We start from the raw sequence: 24,704 nt of genomic DNA, 5'->3' as shown, positions 1-24,704 counted from the left end.
TCACGAAACTTTGGCTACTGGATTAGTTGGTGTTATTTAATGTTAATTGCTGGTGTTGTTGAGGTGTTCTTGCAGGTATTGTTTTTCTCTTATATTTAAAACACAGTAATATAATATACACATACATTCCGTTTCTATTCGTGAAAACTTCGAATTTCCACAAAGAAACATACATATATACAATATGTACATAAAATAAAACACAATAATACAATATGTGCATACAAACAGCTAGTGTGGGATTACACATGTGTATCCGCCCCTCGTTATAATAATGGTAATAATATTAATACTAATACTAATAATAATAATAGTAATAGTAATAATAATTATAACATTTTATAACAGAATGGGCTAAATATTTGAGCAGGCGGGAAGGGCCGGGGTCGGGGGGTGACGGGAGGCGAGTGAGAACAACAGTAGCTCGGCCATCTTGGGGAGAGTGGGAAGCTGTGATCAGGCGCCTTGCTGGGTATTACACACAACTACCGCCTCACCTTATCTATATCCTCACTTGTCATCCAGGTGAGGTGCTCTCTATGGTCTGGTTGTCAGGGAGGAGTGGTGAGGTTAAACATAGTGTGTGTGCGGGTAGTATGGCAGGAATGGTGTGTGTGTGTGGGGCCTCTGCCACACTTAACGTGATGACATTTGGTTGGGGCACAGGCACAGCTCTCTGGAAGTTAGTATAGTGTAGTTAGTTAAGGAAGTGTGTGTGTGTGGGTGGTGCCCTTGGTGTTGGTCCACCTGTGAGAGGCGTTACATCCCAGCAGTAAGGTTTACTACAATATTTGGGGTATGGTCCTACCTATGGTCAGTCGTGCACGAGATGCTTCGACATTGCTCGTTTTAGGATTGTCATAACCGTATATATTGTTAACTTGGTTTGGGTAAGATTAGATAGGTTTTAAAAACTATTGGCAAACTATTTTGTGTACAATGTGACTTATATATGAAAAAGTCATGTTACTAATCTATTTGTGTCATGAATGGGTTTCTCTTAAAGTAATACAAAAACCATGGGGGCAACATTTAGCATGCCTTTTCCTGGTTCACAAAAATGTATTCTAATTCCCATCCTTTAAAAGCAACAATCATATCTGGCAAGTTCAACCTTTTTAGTACTGCTAGTGCTATATAATAATAATTTTGTTGTAAACATATATACATACTGTACTGAGGAAGGACAGTAGTTGGAAGCAACAGAAGACTTCTTATAGAGGTACTAGCATAAACTGACCTAACCAAGGAAAACATAGTTGATTTGTTAGGCAAATTATAGTTTTGAGACTTGCAAAGAACAATCTTTCTTTCTGTTCACTAGGACATGGTACAGTCTGTAGTCAAGTGATATGCAACCCTAGTGTGTCTCTGCGTATAAAACTGGTGTGTGGGTTTGGACACTGCATCCCAGGGATGTCGGACACACACTGGGTACCTTAATATTTATTGGCTCACTTTGGGACTTGCTGAGTGTTTAGCTCTAATATTTATTAGACATGGTTCCCGGCTGTCAATATTATTTAGTGGGGTTTTAATATTGTTTGGCAATATTTATGCCCCTTGTATCCAGACACTTATTGTTTGGACACCCATGTTGACTGGGTCATTTCTTGTGAACCACTCTTTAAGATCTGATATTAACCCTTAAATGCTTCAGCTAATTAAGAATCTTATATTGTGGTGTACATGAAAAGAAATAGTTCACAATACTAAAAAAAAAATTAATTTGGTGATTCACTCTCAGGAGGTAATCTCAAAAAGGAACTTCAGTCATTTAAGGATTAATAGAAGAGTCAAAGATGAGTTTGACATGCATTGCTGACATTTTTCAGTTCATTTAGAGATGATTGGTTTTGGTGTCCTGATGCTGAGAATGGGCTGATTTTGGTGCTGCAGTGCAGGCACTTTGTTTATATATTTTTGAAATAGCTATACCTGTATACTGAATCATGGACAAAATAAAATTATATTGTTTAATAGAAACCTTTTTAAGAATAGATACCTTTCATGCTTCAATGTTTTTTAGCATTGAAAAGCTTGTGGCAGTACTATAGGTCCTTTCAGTGCTGATGCTGAGTAACTGCCGACCATCCGAATATGAGCTACTTTGCACCATGTAAATGTCAGCATTCCTCCTCTTGGCTACAAATTTGCAACTGAAACGTACGACTATTGGAATAAAGCTTTACTCAGATTAGTGCTTTTAGATCACTATGCCTATGAGCTAATCACTTTTATTTCTTCATCACCTCTTAATATTTTCAGCCATAAGCTGTCGGGCTCTCAGATATGCTTTTATCTGCCTTATCATCTTAAGTTGTAATTGTATGTTTTCATTAATTTTTACTGGTAATTATTTCCCCAGATTTAGCAAGATACAATGTCTGAGAGTGAAGGAAGTTACCACTCAGACTCAGAGGCTGAGAAGTCTGGACCAGGAAGCGACAGCGAGGTAGGAAGGCTGGTTGTGCATTCTGTATTTCTTTAAAGTTTGTAATATGAAACTGGTTGCTTATGAGACTGACTAATGAAGTCATCATTCATCACTATTTAAAGGCATATTTTTTATATAGGGTGAAAATCGCCGAAGTCGAAGTCGTAGTGGCACTCGTGAGCGTTCGCCCAGCAGAAGCAGGAGTCGTAGTGCAAGTGGCAGTCGGAGCCGAAGTCGCAGCAGATCTGGCAGCCGGAGCCGAAGTCGCAGTAATAGTCGTAGCAGAAGCAGAAGCAGGAGTCGTAGTAGAAGCAGAAGCCAAAGCAGGAGTAGAAGCAGAAGTAGAAGTAAAAGCAGAAGCCGAAGTAGAAGTCGGTCTGTAAGATCAGATGAAGCAATGGAAGCTCGAAGTGGGGAGGAGGAGATAAGTGGCGATGAAGAACCAGCGGATGGTGAAGATCTTGCAAATTCAGTGAGTAATATTGCTATTTTAGGGAGTACAATACATTGCTAATTCAGTGAATATATACATACAGTACTGTATTATATTTTTAGGCAATACATATCGGATATGCATGGGGATAATGTGAATACTGTACATCAGTTAGTGTAAATTTATTTTGGGTATTGATAGTAGAGTATATATTGTATTAGTTACTGAGAGTTATTTATATTTTGAATATAAATATGGCATGACTTACAAAAACATGATTTTAAAATACTTTTTATCTTATAGTGTTTCTTCCTAATTATCTAAAGTTTTTAGGTATTGCTGCCATCACATATATGAAAATTGTTATGACCTAAGCACACTTAAAAATCTCAAAAACAAATAATTTATTTGTGAAATTTTTTTCTTTAGTTTTCTACATTTGTTCTTAGTTTTTTATCATTAAAATGTTTGTTTTGTACTTGTCATTTTTCATTAGTCATCTTTTATTCCCTGTAGGAATATGATAGTGAAGAAGATGAAGATGATGAGCGGCATGCAAAAAAGAAGAGAAAGAGAGGGGCTGTGTCAGATTACTTCTTGGAGGAGGCTGAAGTAGATGACGATGAAGGTGAAGATGATGAAGATGAAGATGTGAGTTTTCTTGAAGTTGCCTTAATTTTAGCATATGTTTTAACATTTATGTGTATAGTAGTTTGGTTTGTTTGACTATAATAATGACTTTATTACCTCCCAGCTTTTTATAACGAGAGAAATCTTAAGAGTATTATTAATCTTTGTTTAAAAAAAGTATAAAATAATTATCTGTTTTAGCAGTTGGTTAATTATTTGAGTAGAAATTCTTACATGGTTTATATATTTTGCAGGGTGATTACTATGATCTCTTAGGTAATGAGAAAGAGGAAGTTGGTGTGACTGCTCGTGAGATTGAAGCCAATCGGAGAGCACACAGTGTTTGGGAGTAAGTTAATTTCTTTTTTAAAGAGTAAGGAATTACTTAGTAGGTAGTTGAAATTATGCATATTGGTGTGAAGGGAGAGTTAATACAACAAAGTGACTTGCCATAGATGAACTGATTAAAGAACTTGACATTGTTGCTAAAGATTTAGTATACAACTTGTCATAATTACCCTCAGTTAAGGATTTTGACTCTTTTTGCAAAACATTTGACCATGTGTCTCCTATCTAAAGCACATGTAGTTTCTTTATACATTAAATTCATTATATGCTAATGAAGTTTACTCAAATATTTTTGTTTTTAGCAAAACGGGTTTTAGTTCAGTATTAACCTAAAAACTTTACTTAATATTATGCACGTATATATATGGCAGGGATGTAGTAAGGATTTCATAAGATTATTGTTATTCTTTTATGTTTTAGTACTTAATTATAACACTACATTGTAATAAAGGCAGCTAACATTTTCCATGGGATTGATAAAGTGGCAAAAAGCCATTGCCATGAGAACGACCTAGAATTTTAGGGTACAGTATTGTTCATTCTTGATTACGTGTCTGGATGTATTTGCCTGATCTTTGCCCAGATATTAATTTTGTAATTTTTTGTTGCCAAACACCATATTGATCCAGCTCATGGATCATAGTGTCATATCAGTGTTTAAAGCTGTGTTAAGTTGCCTTCTTTGGGCACACGAAGGTAAAATTCTTCCAGAATGTAGAGGGTACAGATTGACTCATTAACCTGGCACTTCCTGAATTCTGAAAAATTTATATCAGGCATGCCATTAACAACATCAGAAAAATGTAGAATGTCAATGACAGATTTTACAGATTGTTATTCTGTAAACATTTCTAGTTATAAAGTAACAAGTAAATTAACTCTTACTATTTGCATGTTCCAGCAATGAACGCGAAGAAGAAATCGAAGAATATTATCGGCGCAAGTATGCTGAAGAATCTTCAGCTGCTATGCGCTTTGGGGAGGGAGGAGAAGAGATGAGTGATGAAATCACCCAGCAGACTCTGCTTCCTGGTGTTAAGTAAGTCTTGTTCTCCTTTGTTTCATTCATACATTATATTAGAGTATTCATTGTATATTTCTAGTGATACTTTATATCTTTGATTATTTTATCTTAAATGTGCCTTTTTAAGAAGATCCCATAACTTAGACTATTCTTTAATCTTCATTATTACATTGGCAGTTTTGTATTCAGTGGTAATTTTTTGTTACACTTATTAACTACTGTACCATGTTATAGCAGTATTTTTTAAGTATCTAAGAGTACCACATCTTCTCACTGAGGGATATTGATTTTTACCTATTAAACCGAGTCACGTTCCAGGGACCCTAACTTGTGGATGGTGAAGTGTCGTATTGGTGAAGAGAAATTGACTTGCCTGCAACTTATGCGCAAGATGATTGCGTATCAGTTTACTGAAGAACCTCTGCAGATTAAGTCTGTTGTAGCACCAGAAGGTGTTAAGGGCTATATTTACATTGAGGCTTATAAGCAGTCTCATGTCAAGTCGGCCATGGATGGTGTTTCAAACCTCAGGCTCGGTATTTGGAGACAGACTGTGAGTGTTGAAATATTTTTATTTGAATTACATTTTGATGTTCCTGTAACTTTTAATAATCATTTGCAATTTTAAACTTTTCCATGTAAAAAATATTAAATGAATGCTTATTTCTCACAAAAGATCTAATTCTCACAGATGGTGCCAATTAATCAAATGACTGATGTTCTGCGTGTGGTTAAAGAAGTTCCGACGCTGAAGCGTGGTGCTTGGGTCAGATTGAAGAGAGGTAAAGGGTAGTGAATTGTATTTTCTACTTTAAATTGTAGTGTTGAGTATTAAACATAGTATGCCGTTTGCGTGTTCTTTCAAGTGAAGCCTATAGATTTCATGATGGTATTGGATCAAAGTCTCAGTAGTCTAATAGAAAAGTTCTGAAGCATATTAAATTTCATGTGAACAAATAAACAATCGTGTTCCTTATTCGTAAAGAAATAAGTGACTAGACAATAAACTGTAGTGTGTATTCTGTACATCAGAATTTAAACTAACTTTATTTATGTATTTAGTCAAGTACTTTAACTTGACTCCATACATGGACATTTATCTCTTAATTCATTAATGAAATCATGCATTGAATATTACCAGACTCATATTCAAGTAAAAGAAATAAATATTATTTTCAACCCCTCCTCCTCCAGATGATAGTACTGTATAGTACCTTCATCTACAGTGATGAGATGTACAAAATATGGACAGTTGCCATTCAAAATTATTTGTGAAACTGAAACAGCCTAATTATAAGCCTAATCTATTTTATCCTAGGCCTAAATAAGACCCAATATATGCAATCTTAGACCTACTTTTAGTAAGTGTATCTCATTAGGCCTAGAAATTGTCGGGTTTGGATATTGCTTTCTTTATTGGGCCCTCTACAAAATTATAAGTACAAAAGACTTTGAGTGCAACAGTTCAACTTTTGTACATTCTATTAAAGCTGTAAGGACTATAATTGTCCATAGAACAGTTTGGCATTTTCATAGCTACCTATGCATACTTTTTTGTATATGTGCTAAGGTTTAATTTCTCTGTGTTGATGGAACAGGTTTCAATTAAATTGCATTATTGTCTTACTTAGTGTTCAATTCACATGACTTTCAACATTTGCAGGTATCTTCAAGGATGATCTTGCACAGGTGGATTATGTGGATGCCTCGCAAAATACTGTTCACCTTAAGCTTATCCCCCGTATTGACTACACCCGCATGCGTGGAGCTCTTAGGTAACAAGGGGTATTTGATAATTTTACCAAATTAGGCTATTACTGAATATTTTTAAAATCATAAGCAGTTTAGTGTTTGTTTTTTGGTATTATATTTTGTTCAAGATTGTAGCATTCTATATTGATCAATATACATAAAGAGGATTTATACAACGCAGTTGCATTGGTACAGAACAAATCCCTCTTTGTTACTTTATTACTGTGTAGATTAATTAAATTTCATTTTATCCTGCAGAACATGATAGCAAAAAAAAATTAAGTATGGTATCTTAATATATTCTTTATTATTCAGATCAAGTCAGTCTGAGAATGATCTCAAGAGAAAGAAGTTCCGACGGCCAGCACAAAAGCTATTTGATAATGATGCTATTCGTGCCATTGGTGGTGAGGTTACTCAAGATGGTGATTTCCTTATATTTGAAGGAAACCGTTTTACACACAAGGGTTATCTATACAAGACATTTGCCATCTCGGCAATAATGGCCGATGGTGTAAAGCCAACTTTAAGTGAACTGGAAAAGTTTGAAGAGCAGAGCTTGGCAGACATGGAGGTAGGTATATCATTTTGAGTTATAAAGACTTTCCATATAAATATTCCATTAATGAGATATTTTGGTGTTATACACATACTGTACAGTATATGGCAAACATGATTTATGGCATTTCAAGTACAATATTGCACATTTAGTGTATATGGCCATATTTAAAATTGTCGTATTTGTTTTTAGCTGACAACAACTGGTCGTGAAGATGAAGGCCATAACTTTGCCCCAGGTGACAATGTTGAGGTAATCGAAGGTGAATTGATGAATTTGATGGGTTGTGTGACACGCGTGGATGGGAACAGAATCGCAATCTTACCAAAGCACGAAGACTTGAAGGATGAGCTGGAGTTTTTATCGCATGAATTGAAGAAATATTTCAACCAAGGTGATCATGTGAAAGTCATAGCAGGAAGATACGAAGGCGACACCGGGCTCATTGTTCGAGTGGAAGAAAACATGATCGTTCTCTTCTCTGATCTGACTATGCATGAACTGAAGGTATGTGACTTTATATATACTGAGTCCACTTATGAAATTGATTAAAATGCTTATTGTTTTTTTATATACTGTGTATATAAATGACACTAATTTCATATACATTTTCATTATTTAATATCTGAATTAATGAGTTTCTTGCCATCTTTATTTGCAGGTGTTGCCTCGTGACCTACAGCTTTGTGCTGATGTAGCTACTGGTGTAGACTCTCTTGGGCAGTTCCAATGGGGAGACTTGGTGTCTCTGGAGTAAGTATAATAATAATGCTTTTTAGCAATACCACTGTAATACCATTAATCTTCTTGATATGGCACTTCAGCATTGTCTAGTACCTCTTGTGGGTTGAAGTTTTGCTAAAAGATTGTCTATTTTTAATTTTAATACATTTAATTAAGAAAAAGACCTTTTTCTTTATATGCAATTGAATAATGTTGAGTCCTGTTGGAAATTTGGTCTGAGTAACTCAATACCAGGCCATAAGCATTTCCAAAGACATAAAATATAATAAATACAGCTATTAGACATATTTTTTTCGATATTGAAAAATATAAAAATTATTTATTATTTTTTATTACAGTATTATAAATATAAAAAACGGGTCTAAATAATTCCAGACCTTGTGTGATTCAAATGCATAGGTTATTATTATAAATATAATCAATAAGTATAGTCATAAAATTCGGCTATAAATGAATTGTCAATTTTTTCCTAAACTGATTGTGTTGTTTTATCATTACCATTAATCATTACAGTTTCATAAGGGTGACTGAGATTGTAAAATGAGACAGCATTTACTCACAATTTCAATAGAATAATTATTACACCATGGATATAAATCAATTCAAACATACAGTACCTTAATTATGTAGAAAAGGAAAATTGAAGTTGGTGTAAGGTAACCTACACCGCTTGTGTAACTTTGTTGGCGGAGGAAAATATTCTGGTAGAATTAAAGCTACATCGTGGGGTGACGTTTTCTTCCATCACCATCAGATGGTAGCACTTATATGATGCAAATTTCTCTTCTGAATGACCAGTTGTCTGATAGAACATTACATACTTTAGAAAACTATTTTTCAAGTCACTAGGTATAAATCCAATTATCACAGAGTTCTTTTTACTTAATGCAGGAAAGTGATCAAACATTGTTACATTTAAGTGCTTACCCCTTGCATTTAGTTTTTCTGTATATGATATAACATTTTATGGATCAAATCATTACTTATACTATAGAGTGTTGAGTTTCTTACAGTAGATTTTTCTAGTTTTTAATTCTCAGTTTATAGCGCATAATGAAAGTTAAAATGAGAACCCACATTATAAAAATGATTCTCATTGCATGTGTAGTCATTTAGCATCCTGTAGTCCTTGTTTCACTGCATTAATTATTGATTAACTGTCTCTGGGTTCCTTCAATTAAAACAAAATCAATTGTTTGCAGTGCACAGACAGTTGCAGTTATTGTAAGATTGGAGAAGGAAAATTTCCAGGTCTTGAACATGCATGGCAAGCTGGTCCATGTCAAACCTCAAGCGGTTCACAAGAAGAAGGAGAACCGCCGAGCCATGGCACTTGACTCTGAGAAAAATACTATCCAAGTGAAGGATATTGTGAAAGTGATTGATGGTCCACACTCGGTAAGGCAAATGTGGGAATTTTATAGCATTATATTTTTTGGGTTCCCCTTTCAATTTAAATATTGCAACAGCCTTATTTTCTTCATTTTTTAAAGTAAGAGAGTGAGGGAAGAGGTGGATTTAACACGCCATTATAATTAAGTATTCTCCAAAAGAATATTTGTATAATTTTTACATGACATTATTTATTTAAAAAAAAATTGTGTTCACACTATTTGAATATTGTCTGTGTACCAGCTTGAAACATAGATTTGTGTGTCTTATTAATAGTGAAGTGGAGTGAGGTTTAGCTCTTAACCACTTCTATCTTTGTACCTTGTGCATTTTTAAATCTCTTGATGGTCAAATTGTGGGTTGTATTTGGTTTGAAGTTTTGGATGGCTTTGCATCCAAAACTTCATTCATTGCATTCCACTTGATGATCACCTTGTACTAAATGTGAGTGCGTTACTTCATTATGTTCCTTCAACTCTTTCAATTCCAAGTTTGACCTATATTTTCTTATTCTATTTTCTCAGTTTGAAGAGGTTGTCCTTGTTTCACCTTGTCTATTCCCTTCAGTATCTTGTATATTGTGATCATATCTCCTGTGCTTCTTCTCTCCTCTAGGATTGTTTAATTGATTTTTATTGATATTGAAATTCTCGTAGCCTGTTCGGGTGGTAGGTAAGTGAATCATGCTGTAGGATGAGGTTGTTGGTGAGCTAATTACTTCTCTCAACATCAAGAATAATATGATGAAAACTTCAATGCTGAGAGAGGTAATTAGCACACAAGGTATAAACACCTAGGAGGCGAGGCATGAAGAGCTAGATCTCACTCTCTCGTAGGTACTAATAGGTAAGCTCTCCTGGGATTTAACCACATCCAGTTGTTTATGTATTGTATAGGTATAAAAACAAGTTTTATTGAAGGTTGATTATTATGCTTTGTTTCTCATGGCTCAAACTGTAGTTGGTAACTCTGTGATTTTTAAGGATCTGAATAAATAAATTTGTTCTTGTGTAAGAGTTTATGGAATGACAGCCAGTTGCAGTGTCACAATCTTGAGGAGCTAACTAATTGCTCAAAGACTAATTATGAAATATCTGTCACATAATAGACTATTTTTAATATAGAAAGCTACTGGAAAATTTAAGGCAAGGGAGATGTGGAGAAGCAGGTGACCAACACAGACTTTAGTTAAGAAGGAACTGAGTATGTGTGTTTTTTTTTATTCATTTATATAACAAATGTATTCTATAAAAGAAAATGTTAATTATAAAAGTATGCATAGAATTTGTTGTAATTCTTATCTATTTAATAGGGTCGGCAGGGTGAAATAAAGCATTTGTATCGAAACTTTGCATTCCTGCACTCCAAAATGATGATAGAAAATGGTGGAGTGTTTGTATGTAAGACAAGACATTTGGCCCAGGCTGGAGGAGCTAAGGTAAGGTGAATGTATTATTTCTATTACCCTTCCACTCATTATGTTGTAATTCAAATTAATTAAAAATTACTTGTACAGTACATTATTTGGATACTAACCATTACTTCTAAAGCATATTGCTTATGCAAGGAAAGATAAGGCATTATTTTCCTTTTCTTTACGCATTTCCTTTTTTCATGCTCTCATGGTCTACTACTCTGCTCAATATACTTGAATGAAAATTATAGATAATGAGAAGATAGGGTGGAAAGACTGAAGTTCTTTTGGGAAGAAGTAAAGGAGTACATCTGGGGATAGGGGGGTGGGGGTGGAGAGATTCCACGTAGGTGGAAAAAATACTTTGAAAGTCTAATGTGTGGAAATAATGAGGTTTGCTTTTGTGAACATTATTTGAATTGATATAAAAACAATACTGAATCAGGTGTATTGGAATAAGTTTTTCCAGACTTACGGAACTTGTAGCATATCAGTCTCATTGTATCAACCCAATCTCATTCTTTAAGTTATTTCCCCAAGCTGCACCATCTCTCCAAAAAAAAAAAGCTATTTTAACACATGATACATATGTTAATCATTATCACCACCTTTGCTTCTTGAAAATTAAGTTGCAAAGATTTCCATACACACTGAACTGCAAAAGCTAATTAAATGCCTATTTATTTCTCTACAGTCAATTGGAGGTGGAGGAGGAATTGGTGGTATGGGGATGGGTCTAATGTCACCATGGCTCTCATCACCGGCCCATCCAGCGGGTGGAGCAAGTGAACGTGGTGAAGGTGGTGGCGGAGGAGGTGGTGGAGGAGGGTTTGGTGAACGCGGTAGAGGAAGAGGAAGAGGCAGAGGAGCAGGCAGGGATCGTGGTGTTATTGGGCAGACTATCAAGATTACTCAAGGACCATACAAGGGTATGTCAATTCAGTCTGCTGAAATAAGCTTAGGATTAAATATTGAATTTAGTGTAGGTTCATTAACTTTTGTATGAAGTAAGGAAATGTTTGCACTTGAAAATAAAAGTTACCGAGTTATGATCAGTAAGGTCTGAGACTTTATTGTAAGAGCACATAAGTTGCAAAAGTTAAATGCATGCTCAGTGCTCCATCAACACTATCTAATGCTGTGCTGTAGGTACAACCTGTCCCCTCAAAAAATGTGTGTGTCTTTTGATGCTATAATCTCCAATGGGCAAAATATGGGGTACTATGAAGAGTAGTAGTTCACAACCATGTTTTCTGTGTGTGTGTGCCGGTTAGGATAGGTTGGTAGGTTTTTAATTGGCCCGTCCTCCTATGGTTTCCCAATGTCAAGAAAATGGTAAATTTAAAGGGTCCTCTCCTAACCAACCAGAGGACCCAAAACAGAAAACAGGACAGTATGTCACATTCGCGAGCCACTTCCATTTTCTAATACGACAATTTTTGGCCTTGTGTAATGCATGCCAGCAGAATGCGACATTCTTTGTAGAAGGACAGGTTGTTTTAGTCGACACACCGCCCTCTAGTCGACACACCGTCCTCTACATTCCATACTGAAAGGTACAAAGCAAAAGAATTTTTATTCGTGCAGGCAAATTAAACTTTAAATAATTTATATATGGCATTTGTATTCCAGGCCATGTTGGTATTGTTAAAGATGCCACAGACTCGACAGTCCGTGTTGAACTACACTCGAAGTGCCAGACCATTATTGTGGATCGCTCTCGTGTGGCAGTTGTGGGGTCCACCAGTGCCAAACCTGGTTCCTTCACCTCTTACAATCGTACCCCAACTTGGGGCTCTGGTACTCCAATGTATGGCAATACTGGCTCACGAACACCTATGTATGGTTCAACGACTCCTCAGTACGATGGTTCACGCACTCCGCATTATGGCAACGTGACTCCTTCACAAGATGGTTCTGCTACGCCTGGCAGGTTAGCCTACTCGTTGAATGTTTGTTTCCTATTTATCATTTGTATTTTGTACATGGAATTCATTGTCATATCATTGGTTTTAAACTTTGATAAATGTATATTTAAATTTTTCAGTGTAAAAATATGTTGTTGTAAAATATTGAGAGCGCCAACATAAATACATATTTGTGATTATTATTTATGTACTGGAGCTGAAAATTACAAGAGTTGAATTGATTTGTCTAAGAGATTTGCAAGATTGCATGTAATTTTGTCTCCAGTAAAGCATTTGGTATAATGTTTAGTAATGTTATCTAGTTGACAGTCCAGAGGCCATCAAATCACTTGGATGGAAATTGTCAGGTTGATATTTGGCCTGCCTTAAGATCACTGTTGTATCCACAAATCCATCATAATGTAAAATACCAGACATTTTATGAATATCCAGACTTTTGAGAAGATTAAGTGTCCTATCTCATGGTGTTTATGACTAATTCTAACCAATTTAGCTTCTGCAGAATGAATAGTAGGCAGGTTTCTGAGGAATAAAGTTATAACATCAGAATGTGTGTTAGGCAACATTCATTACATTTTCTTGTGGAAGCTTAAACAAAATTCTACCACATATTGGTGATAAGTTGGATGGGACAATTTAAATGTTTACTCCTGTTCTTTATCCTAATTAGGCAATCGGCATGGGACCCCACTATAACCAATACGCCGGCAAGACATTCTGAGTTTGATAACTACTCCTTTAATGAGGCATCACCTTCACCTGCTTATAATCCTGGTAAATAAACTGTGCTTCAGTTTTTGCAAGTACTTTACAATAATTTACAATTTAGTATTTTATAGTGGTGAAATATGCAGTGTGTTAAGATACTAGATGTAATTATATTGAAGAATACTGTATTATTGTGTTGTAGTTAAACAAATAGTTTTTAAACAACTTAAGAATAGTATGACAAATGGATATCATAAATTTATGTTTTACCATTTATTAGGGACTCCAGGTTACCAGTCAGATGCTGGGCAGGGCCCATACACACCACAGACCCCTGGGACAGCGTACAGCTCAGACCACAACTACAGCCCATACCAACCTGAACCCTCACCTTCTGGTTACCAGCGTGAGTTGCTTAACTCTACTGTAATTAATACATTTTATTTTAGTACCATTATTGCTAAATTTAAAATGGTATCTATTAGAATTTAGACACCCAATTGCTTTCGCTCATTTAGGGGTAGCAAACTGGTGTCTTAAGTCCCATTGAAAACAAGTTGTGTGTTGAAGTGGCAGCCAGGAACCATAGTTTAGGGCTGAGTATTTAATAAATGTAATCAAATGTAAAAGCTAATTCCTTGTAAAATGACAATCGTGAACATGATTAGCTGTGATTTCTTGATCTGATGGTGCTTATGATTTTGGCAGCTTTGAAATCTGCACAATACTTTGGGTAGGCATTATAGTAGTAGTAGTCAAATATTTTCCAATGAATATACAGTGTATGATATATGTAGAATTGTACATTTTTTTTTTTTTTTTGTTATAAACATTATGAAGAGGTTATTTACAATTGGCTATTTAGTGAGTGCTTACTCATGCTTGTATTCAAGATGGTATATAACAAGGAATAAGGTGGTGTGGCAGCAGTTTGTAAAGAAAGCACTAATGAATTTTCCTGAACTGTATGGCAGCTCATGAGGAGCACAGTGTACCTGGCTTCATGAAGTGGTGGCATCATTCTGCTGTGTCTAATTGATAGAGGCTGGTGGCACCTGATTGATGGAATATTGTGGTATCTAATTGATGTAGTATAGTGCATCTTTGATTGATGGAGTATGGTGAGAAGCCTATTTATACTCTGTGGTATACAGTATAGTGTTGCCGATACAATGAATGGACGCATGCAGTTTTATATTAAATATGTGGGACCTTTCTCTATTGAGTTACTCAATAGAGTAACTCAGTAGCTATATATATATTCTCAAGGCTCATGCCTCTCCCATCAATGAAAGTGTGATATGGGGGGTAATGATGATAATTTAAGTATTACATAGATGTTGTCTGATTTTATTTAACTAGGAAGATACTTTATAGTGTTTTGAACTTAAAATAAAAATTTAAATAACATTGGATTTCGTTATTGTATAATGTGATTGAATAATTTGTGGCCATATTAGGAGTTTTGGCCTAATTATCATCTTGTCAGTGATACTTTTGCATAATTACTTTTATAAATATCCGTATAGTGCATTATAATTATTTGATGTGCAACACTCCTGTTATTGATTGTGGTATCAATATTACACATACAGTATTTCATTCATATTCCCAGTAATAAACTAGTTTGTGGAAAACAAAGTTGCTAGAGTTGAGTAGAACACAAATTGAAAGTAATGTTGGGCTGAGTGATTGAAGTTGAAGCTGGAAAATACAAAGATAATTATGTACAGTATCTTAGGCCATTGAATAAAATATAAAAAAAGGGGTGACCAGTGAAGGTTATTTTACAGAATTATAATTATCTGATATATTAATACGACATTGGTGTACATTGTCTCGTCTTGTGTTCCCAGCTGGTAGCAGCCCTGCTGCGTACGTAGGTACCCCAAGCCCTGGCACAGGATACCAAGGTTCTCCATCGCCAGGCTCTGGGTATGCCTCGCCCTCGCCTCTAGCCTCGTACAGCCCCATGACACCAGGGGCACCTTCACCATATAATCCTCAGACGCCAGGTGCAGGTATGTTGTGTTGCCTGGTCCATCATTTACCTTCAAAATCTGATGGTTTGAAGTGATGTTCTTATCAGCAATTGCTTGCTCAGTATTTTCACTAAATATTTTCTTATATAATCTCATATTTCATGAGAATTAAAAAATTTATTATTCCAGATTTTTTAACCCCAACATGCTGTCATCGCCATTTACTGATTTGTTATTATTGTTTGGCTTTCAAACAATAAGGCCCCTAGGACACAATAACCTCATTCACATATAAGCAATTGCAAAATGATTGCAGAATTTTTCATTAGTTTTGGTTAACTTCATTCACATGGAGCTATATATAACCTTACTAACATCATTGCTATACAAATCGGGCAATAACAATGATCATCAAATGTCGATACCTTCAGTAGACCAGATCAACAAATGATTACTACTGCTCAGTGAGGATTCAACACTACTTCTTGTATATTTGTTACTTGTTTTGTGCATTACAGTACTTTATATAATTGATGTTCAGAATGACCCAATATGCTGCTGAATTTCATTCGTTGCTCTTTGACCAGGTATAGACGAGTCAGAAATGCAAGATTGGCATACAACAGATATTGAAGTAAGAATCAAGGAGACTCATGATGATTCGGGACTCATTGGTCAGACTGGTATCATCCGCAGTTTATCCGTAAGAAATATTTGCTTTTGTATTTATTTTTTGTACTTTTCCTTATTGAAAAAGTAGAGGATAATAACAATCATAGTATTTTCTACTATTATTACCAGTATTGCCATATATGTCGCTTTAAGTACTTATCCTGAAAGTATTAAGGTGCATTTATACCTCCAAACTTTCCAGAATTCTTTTTAATGCTTGTGCTTGAAGCTATAAAGGATGGCTGTTTCTAATGCCTCTAGTTTAAGCTCATTCCAGTTGTTTTATCACTCACTGCATAAACATAATTCCTTACATTTCTCTGTCTCGTGTATGTTTCCAATTTCTACCTGTGCTGTGGTAAACAGGTGGAATGAGTCAGTGGTGGTGGAAGCAGCCATAATTCACAGCTTTAAAAGCAAATATGATAGGGTACTGGGAAGTATTGAGGTGTATAAATGCCCCGAGCTGTTCTTTGCTATTGTAGACACAACTATCTGTGCACATACATCCCATAACTACATTTAGATAATTATTTGCATGTACACATTCAGAGAAACAAGAAAAAAAACCCAGGCATACATTAATACGTATTGTTCTTCACATTTTAAAGTGAGAAGATTGATATTCTCTGAAGTGCATAAGGAATAATAATGTTCACCATCCTGCTTCATATATATCATAGGTTTCATGGTAATTGAGTATACAGTATTTCATACTTGCAGTTTTACTAATGTCACTCGGGAGAAAAAAAGAGTATGATAAAGTCTACAGTGAATGTTAGACTTTCATCACTAATCATACTAATTGTTGTACAACAGGGTGGCATGTGTTCTGTGTTCTTGCCAGAAGAAGAACGTGTTGTCAATTTCTTGGGCGAGCACCTGGAGCCTATCACACCAGCACAAGGAGATCGTGTTAAAGTGAGTTTTATTGGGTTACGATTTGCATGTATATGCCATATTTATTAAGTGTATAAATACTGAGCACTGTTGAACTTGAGAATTGGTTTGACGTTAATATCTCGATTCTTTTTTTCACATAGGCTTGATGTTTAGGAGGCTCAACTTTGATGGTTTAACATTCTACTTAGTTTTGTTTTAGAATGATTGCAATATAATCAATGTTCTTTATATATGTCATTTATATGTTCTTTAACTTCCCAAAGTATTTTATGTTCTATCTGCGACCATATAATTGTAGGAACAAATATTAGTGCTGTGCTGGAGTTAAGTACTGGGATAGTATACTATTCACACCCCCTGATATTTGGGAGTGAAACTGTGGTATGAAAAGAGGCAGAGTGAACTAGAGTACGAGCACTTAAAATTTTTTTCTTATATCATCTGGTATGTGGGATGGGTATGCACTGAGGGAGTAGATACCATGTGGTATGAGTGAAAGAGATGAGGGGAGGAAAGATGGAGTGGATGTACTAGGAAACACTTAGCTAGTATAGACAAGTTAATAGGACATCTGAGAATCACTTAATGAGAAGGCTACATAAGAGTGAAACAAAGGGGATCATATGATGGAGGATTACTTAATTTGTCTTCCACTCGGTCCATAGGAGTCTCGAACCACAAACCACCAAGCTATTGAGCACACATCAATAAGAGAGGATGTTAAAGATATGCAACGTTGAGACTTCAGGCCTTCCCTGGGGTGTCACTTGAGTGTGGAGGTATTAGGTGATCCTCACTCCAGTCATATAAATTGCTAACCCACAATAAACATAGATGATAATACTTGATTCACTTGGACCGTACGAGCCTTGAATCACCGAGCAGACCGCTCTGGTGGTCTGTGGTTCAAGGCTCCTAATGCCCAAATGGATGTATTGTTATCCATTACATGTTATGGAATGTTTATTGTGGTTAGCAATTTATGATGACGAATATCTTAGAAAAGGTGAATGAAACAAAATGGGTGTAAAGGTTGCAGAGCTTGAAAGGCTGCTGTGGTCATCTCTTAATGAGGAGCTTCCAGGAGGGTGTAAAGATGTCTGGGCTGTAGATAGATTCAGTTTTACTACTGTGTATCATGTGGTCTCTGAGTGCTGGAGATCACTTTCATCAGGAATCATCCTTCAATTAAACTGGCACAAACATTTGCAGGTAATCCTTGGGGATGAGCGTGAGATGACAGGCGTCCTTCTTTCCATAGACCACAATGAAGGTGTAGTACAACTTGACCGTGCAGATGTAAAGATGTTGCAACTCTGTTACCTGTGCAAAATGAAGTAACGGGTGCAAATAATGGTAATTATTGTATTATCAGTTTTTCCTATCATGCTTGTATATTTGAGCTGCTCTTAAGGAAACAATACACTGCAGGTGTTAAACTAGTATGTTAAAATACAGGGAAGCAAAAACTTGTACAGTATAATCTTAACGTGAAAATAAGTATAGCAAGACCAAGTCTTTCAGTGTTGTGTTTTATTTTTATTACAGTTATTTTTGTAAATCTTGTAATGTTTTTTGACCTGATTTATTTATACTCTTACTGAGAGTCTTTAGAATTGAAGTAATTGTATAAAATGCAAAAGCTGAAATAATATTTGAGAGTTACAGGTACAAAGACAAACTATAGCCAATAAATACAATATATTGTAAACATATGTAAATACAATATCTTGTTTGGGGAAGTGGAGGGTAGATCTAATCAGTTGGAAGTTTTCTTTATCAGCCACAGGATGAATGTGTGTTTGAAACCTCAGAAGATTCTAACAAAAGTAAAATTTCATTACAGTTTTCATATTACTTTGATTAGCCTTCCTCTATCTTCATTTTGTTATGCAGATTAGTCTTATACTTGTATATTTCAGTACTTGTCAGAGAATCTGCATAGAAAATGTGACACTGGTAGGATAATTATACTGGTCCTGAATTAACCTTAAACTACTAGTAAAACCTCCTGTTCCTGACTATGGCTCACTGTCTCGCTTCTTTCCCCCCCCCCCCATTTTTTTTCTTCTTCTTCTTCTTCTTCTTTTTACTATTCAAATTCCAGCATTTTTGTATTATGCAGTGGTACCTCAGTTTCCGAATTTAATTCGTTCCCAGAGATGATTCGAAAACCGAAACAAATTTTCCCATAAGAAATAATGTAAATTGAATTATGCAGGCGATGAGTCACAATAACGTGGCTGAAGTATGTTGACCAGACCACACACTAATTGAATTAATCTGTTCCACACCCCCAAATATATGAACTAAAAAATGCATTTTATACAGAATAATACTCTTAGGTACCCTTATTGAGGACTGTTGTTGGCATTTGGAAGACAGTGAGGAAGGAGGGGAGGAGGAGAGGTGTTAGTGTTTGGAAGGGGAGTCCCCTTCCATTATAACAGCAGCGATGACATTTCTGGGGTATTCTCTCAAGTTTTCCAGGCATACCTATAGGACCTGGTTGTGGCTCACCTCTTGCTTGTCTTACTAAAAATCTGTGTATAGACACTTGTTTTTCCCTATGTTTTAACTCTTATCTGTAGTGAGACATCACATTGTCTCACTATGAATGATCTCTTGTTTTTCCTCTATCATCGTCATCACAACCATTTTCTTAGGTTGAACTTAAACACTGACTTTCTTGGAACCCCTGGCATGATATATAACAAACTTTTATGTTAAAAAAGGCACAAAAACAACAAAATTCTTCACAAAGAATTCAAGCGCGATCATCACTAGGCGGGGAGACACTGGTAAACTGAAGCACGTCATGTGCTTGGTTGGCCTATACGTGTATCAACAAACTTGAACACCGAGGCAAACTTTGAGTACCGAGTCAAATTTTTCGAAGAAATTGAACTCGAGAACCGAAAAATACAAAAACGGGAGCATTCGAAAACCAAGGTTCCACTGTATATGCATTTATGTCTGTTAATCATATTCCAGTCTCGGTTAATTGAGACAAAACAAAGGGAAACCATGTCCCAAAAAACTCATATCTAAGTACTGTACACCAGAATATTTTTTACGAAAGGTTGTTAACCATTCGGCTCAAATCATAAGAATTATTTTCTTAATATTTGTAGGAAACTTCCAAGCTACCTACCAACTTAAATTGTTTTAAAATAATCCTCAATGTTTAAGCTTTGTCTTCTTGGCTGCTTGTAATTAAAGATTAGTGTATCAAAATGTATTTTATAATTAATATAAATTATATCTTGATAAACTACCCCTTAATTACAAGCAACCAGTAATTAGATGTACAGATAATACACAAATGCTTATCTGTACTAGCAGCTGCTATGTTACCTTACATGAAGTTGAGTTAATCAATAGGTGTGTGTGTGTGTTCAAATTGGAAACTATGTGATGTGATGGATGGGGCAAGAGAATGTCTGCTTGTACCGTATGTTTATTTGCATATCAAGACGTATAAAATAGAATTATAAAAGAGCTCATTGCAATAAGAGGACTGGGAATAGTTACAGGATGATACTGCTTCTATTAGTTCTACAATTGGTAATTTTGCCTAGTGAGTTTGAGCCAAAACCAACATGGGATGTTTGTAAAGCTAGGAGAGGAAGATGTTACTTGTTACCCTAGAGCAGTAAAAGCATTTTCATAGTAATTTATTGTAATGTACAGGATGTCATATGTTCAGAATATATTTGTTTCCCCACATCATACTTAGTGCTTTTATCTAAACAAATCATATTTACTTTCTTGCTAAATATTTCATTCACATTAATACAGTGTTCATGAACTTCCATTGATTTTTTTCCATAGCAAATTTTTGTAAAGTAAATACCCTAAAGTTTTACAAAATAGCTTGTAATATATGTTAATGACAATGGTCTATTAACCTTTTAGAAATATATCCCTGTACAAGATGCTCAATGATACTGATGGATAAAAATTTGTTATGAAAAAAAGTACCCTTTACCATTTTTTTTTTTATAAATCAATTAAGTGTATTCATTTTACATTTATATTAAAGAGGTAAATAAACTTCATTTTCATACACTTGTTTTAATATACCAGTTTGGGTACATATGTTTACCTTCACATTATTTGGTAATTATTTGGTAATATGTTTACCTTCAAGAGTGCAGCTTGTAGTTGGCAACAGGTTAAGTCACCAGTTAGTCATCACAGTAAACAAAACTTTTGAAGGGGTTTATATAATATATAAAAGCATGTCAATGTATTCAATTTAATTTATAAATAGCATTGTTACTTTCAGTGAATGACTATTGCACTATGCCATTTTCAAGCATATTCGTTATTACTGTGAATTTTTATACATTTTGTATAGTCCAATTTCACTATATTTTAATACATAACGAGTAATTTTGCTCCAAGTGCATGGACAAGATTGATAAATTTCCTGAGTGTATTTCACTTTCCGAGTTATACACGTTTACTAAGAGCTTGAGGCATAGTATAGCCGCCTTAATTGTTTCTCAATAACAGGAATTTGCAATCATTCTGCTTATCATTGATGTGCCAGTCAATCCAGTATGTGAAATTCTTCCCCAAATGGTGCCAGAATTCCTTTGTAAGCTCTCTCCATCTATTAACCGTAATGCTCTACTTCCTCCCAGGAGCTTCCCAAAAGGGAGGAACTACAGCAGAAGATTCAGAAGGTGGCACTCTCAACACACAAACCTTTCACTCTTTCAAGGACTTGACCTTGTTTTCACATTTTAATGTTTGAAATACCTGATGAGGATACTCTTAATGAGGTCAGTGACATGAGAAAGATACAGTATGATTAAAATACAGTGTATAAAAGGCATCTTTGTATGTAGAGGAACATAATGACAAATGGAGGAGGTAATTATTTATAATTACTAATAACTAGTTTCCTTATGTTCTCCTATTCTGCCATTTCTGTTGGTTGAAAGGATAAGATTACACATGCTTATCAATCTATGCTGCTATCTACAATGACTAATGTTGCCACCCAAAGGATATTTAAGTAAAGTCAAGATCCTTAAGTTAAAAGAACAAACTATTAGTACAACTTGTCCTTGTTACATCCGAGACCTTTGGCTCCTGGGATTCAAAGCTCATCAAAACACTTAACAAGAGATCCAAGAACTGCCATCTACTTTTTCCTGCACTTCAGTGTGGCAGTCTTTTATACATTTTAATAAATTTGACTTGGAGGCCTGATTAAAAAAAAAAGAGTATATCTGACAAAATAAGTGTTTGCTTAACTCAATGTGGGATACAATATAATAATTATTATACAGGTATAATAATATATTGTACTACATATACAGTATTTCAAATGTCTTAATAGAGCACAGTTTCTGGTAGTGGTCTAAGTGATACCCTTCTTCCATGCTTTCGATTCTGCAACACAAGTACAGTACTGTATGTACTGTACTTGTATCCTAGACATATTTTTGCTATTACAGATTCTCTCCCTACACCATCTTCATTTTGTCCATATTAATTGAGCTATGCAGCATCCAAGATCCATAATTGCCAAGGACATGTTAATATTTATCTTTATTTGTAACTATTTGTGTATAATAAACCTTAAAATACAACGACTTGTGTTTATAAATAAATACATGTTCAGTGTAGAAATACTGCTGTAGAAAAAGTAATTTCAGGTGCTAAGCATTTTTTGTTTATTTAGAAGTTTAGATACAGCAATGTGCTCCTAATGTCTTCTATATGAAGGATTACAGAGTGTGTAGAAAAACTAGCTATGAGTTCATCTAATATTTGCATATGCTATGAGGAGCTGGGTATTGTTAATAATTGGTTTGGTACTGAGCTTTAGATCTAACAACTGCGGGAGGTTACACTACACTACACAAGATCCATGTGTGGATCTTGTGTAGTGTGGATCTACATTACACAAAACCCTTGTGGATTTGTTCATTTGATGCATCACGCTATTGTGATTTCTGTGTGCAATTTGTTCAACTGCGGGAGGGTTATTAATAGGGGAAAAATGCAACTCGAGCTTATACTGATCAACTAGCAAGTACAGTACTGTATATATACTTTAGGGTAAACTCTGTCCTTTTCACTGAGAAGTATTGGATACATTGGTTGATGTATATATGACCATGGTGTTTGTGCTGTTGCATCCACATATAAAGAAACAGTAGTAGGTGGGCAGGGATTGCTTACATAACTTATTTACTTGAATTTACCTGAGGGGTCACAATCTCTTTAGTGATCTCGACAGGGACAGGAAGCTGGCTGCTTGTCAAAGGTCCCTCAATTGTTCCACAGGATATTATACAGGCACTGCACTATTTAAAGAACACAACAAAGTAGCTATCACACCTGCAACCTGATGACAGCTTGGACAAGAACCTTTCAAACAAGAGATACCACACCAATGAGGACACTATAGTAGTGCTCTCTATAGAGAGTGGAATATTGTTGCACACCAACAGTTCTATTCAGAGCTGGAGAAAAGTGCTGAGCTGGAGACCATGCAAAGATATTTGCTGCTAGAATACTTTCAATAAAACATTTATATTATTAAACTGCTTATAAATTTTAAATCTGCATTTCTCAGAGCGGAGGCAAGAGAGAGAGAAAATAATTTACACTTGGAAAATATTAGAAGGACTGGTTACAAATCTGCACACAGAAATAACATCACATGAGACCAGTATATTGCATCTTATGTGCAAAATAGCACTATTGAAAAACAGGTGCAATAGGCACGCTGAGAGAGAGCTGTCAACACCAAAGGGCCCCCCCTTTCCCAAGACTTTCCAGCACTATCACTTAACACATACTGGATATAATGGGCCAACCTCTTGCAGGTGTTCAAAACTAGGACATCATACATCCTCAAAGGATACCTAAATAACCAGGCTGTGAGCAGCCGTGAACAGCCTGGTTGATCAAACCAGTAACCAGGAGGCCTGGTCAGAGATTGGACCGTGGGGGACGTTGATCCTCGGAATCATCGACAGGTATGGGCTAAAGGGCTCTACCTAGGTAGGCCTAATACGGTGAAGTAGTACATATGGGTGCTACTGAGCAGGATGAGTGACGCCCATTAACCCTCCTTGGGAGATGGTTGCATGGGAAAACTAGACTTGAGACTAAGAGACAGCCAGGTTCAGAAGGTAAGCTGGGAAGAACGCCAGCTTAACTCCACCCGCATTTTGAAGGGTGGGAGTTAATGATGGATTTAGGGCAAGGCAGAAATGATTGGGCAACGTTTCCTCTCCCCTGATGCTTCTGTTCACCTAGCAAAAGAGGTACACAGAGGTTCGGCGAATGTTACATCTTGGGGAAAGGCGCAGTAGTTGGTGTTGGAGGACCTCGATAAGCCAAGTACAGGCTTCGTGTCCCCCGCCCATAGACAACGGGATTATTATACACATCCGCTGTGGGTGGTGGTGGAAAAGTTATATATAATTACATCGCGTGCATGTATATATATAGGTTCAGAAATGCACCTCGACAGTGTTTCTCTATCAAACAATGAATATTTGTGCTGAAATATATCTGCTGGAAATATATTTGCATTGTATGAAGCTAAGACGATGAGAGAGTGTAGGCCGAGGCTATAAATAACAAATCATTAACACATTCCTTGACTCAAACACAGAGGGGAAGTCAGAAAGTTGCGTCCGTGTTTCATTCGTTTCGTGCACCAAGGTATACATAGAAAGAGTTTACCCTCCTGGGATGCGTAGTTGCGTATTATACTATTTATCCACCAGTTCCACCACGCA

At 35.8% G+C, this 24,704-nt stretch overlaps 1 protein-coding gene across 2 annotated transcripts; it reads left to right on the top strand.

Annotated features, from left to right (window-relative positions):
- The first annotated feature begins 397 nt into the window (after positions 1–397).
- Spt5 (Transcription elongation factor subunit Spt5) lies at positions 398–22,538 on the top strand. 2 transcript variants are annotated; one of them, XM_045749937.2, is made up of 23 exons: positions 398–525; positions 2,369–2,455; positions 2,577–2,909; positions 3,387–3,521; positions 3,755–3,849; positions 4,750–4,887; positions 5,191–5,425; positions 5,564–5,654; positions 6,536–6,647; positions 6,940–7,198; positions 7,376–7,690; positions 7,845–7,936; positions 9,130–9,325; positions 10,632–10,757; positions 11,428–11,662; positions 12,366–12,666; positions 13,332–13,435; positions 13,650–13,775; positions 15,226–15,390; positions 15,939–16,054; positions 16,843–16,944; positions 18,139–18,282; positions 21,579–22,538. In XM_045749937.2, the coding sequence occupies exons 2-22, from the start codon at positions 2,384–2,386 to the stop codon at positions 18,265–18,267; spliced, it is 3,477 nt and encodes a 1,158-aa protein (XP_045605893.1). In that variant the 5' UTR covers positions 398–525; positions 2,369–2,383; the 3' UTR covers positions 18,268–18,282; positions 21,579–22,538. The 2 variants fall into 2 exon arrangements, with proteins under 2 accessions (XP_045605893.1, XP_045605891.1); XM_045749935.2 differs by lacking the exon at positions 21,579–22,538 and having other exon boundaries at positions 18,139–20,993.
- The last annotated feature ends 2,166 nt before the right edge of the window (positions 22,539–24,704 follow it).

The sequence above is a fragment of the Procambarus clarkii genome, chromosome 47 (genome assembly GCF_040958095.1).
Source record: "Procambarus clarkii isolate CNS0578487 chromosome 47, FALCON_Pclarkii_2.0, whole genome shotgun sequence".
Lineage (NCBI taxonomy): Eukaryota > Metazoa > Arthropoda > Malacostraca > Decapoda > Cambaridae > Procambarus > Procambarus clarkii.
The sequence above is the reverse complement of the archived record's forward strand: the minus strand, read 5'-3'. Positions and strand labels throughout refer to the sequence as shown.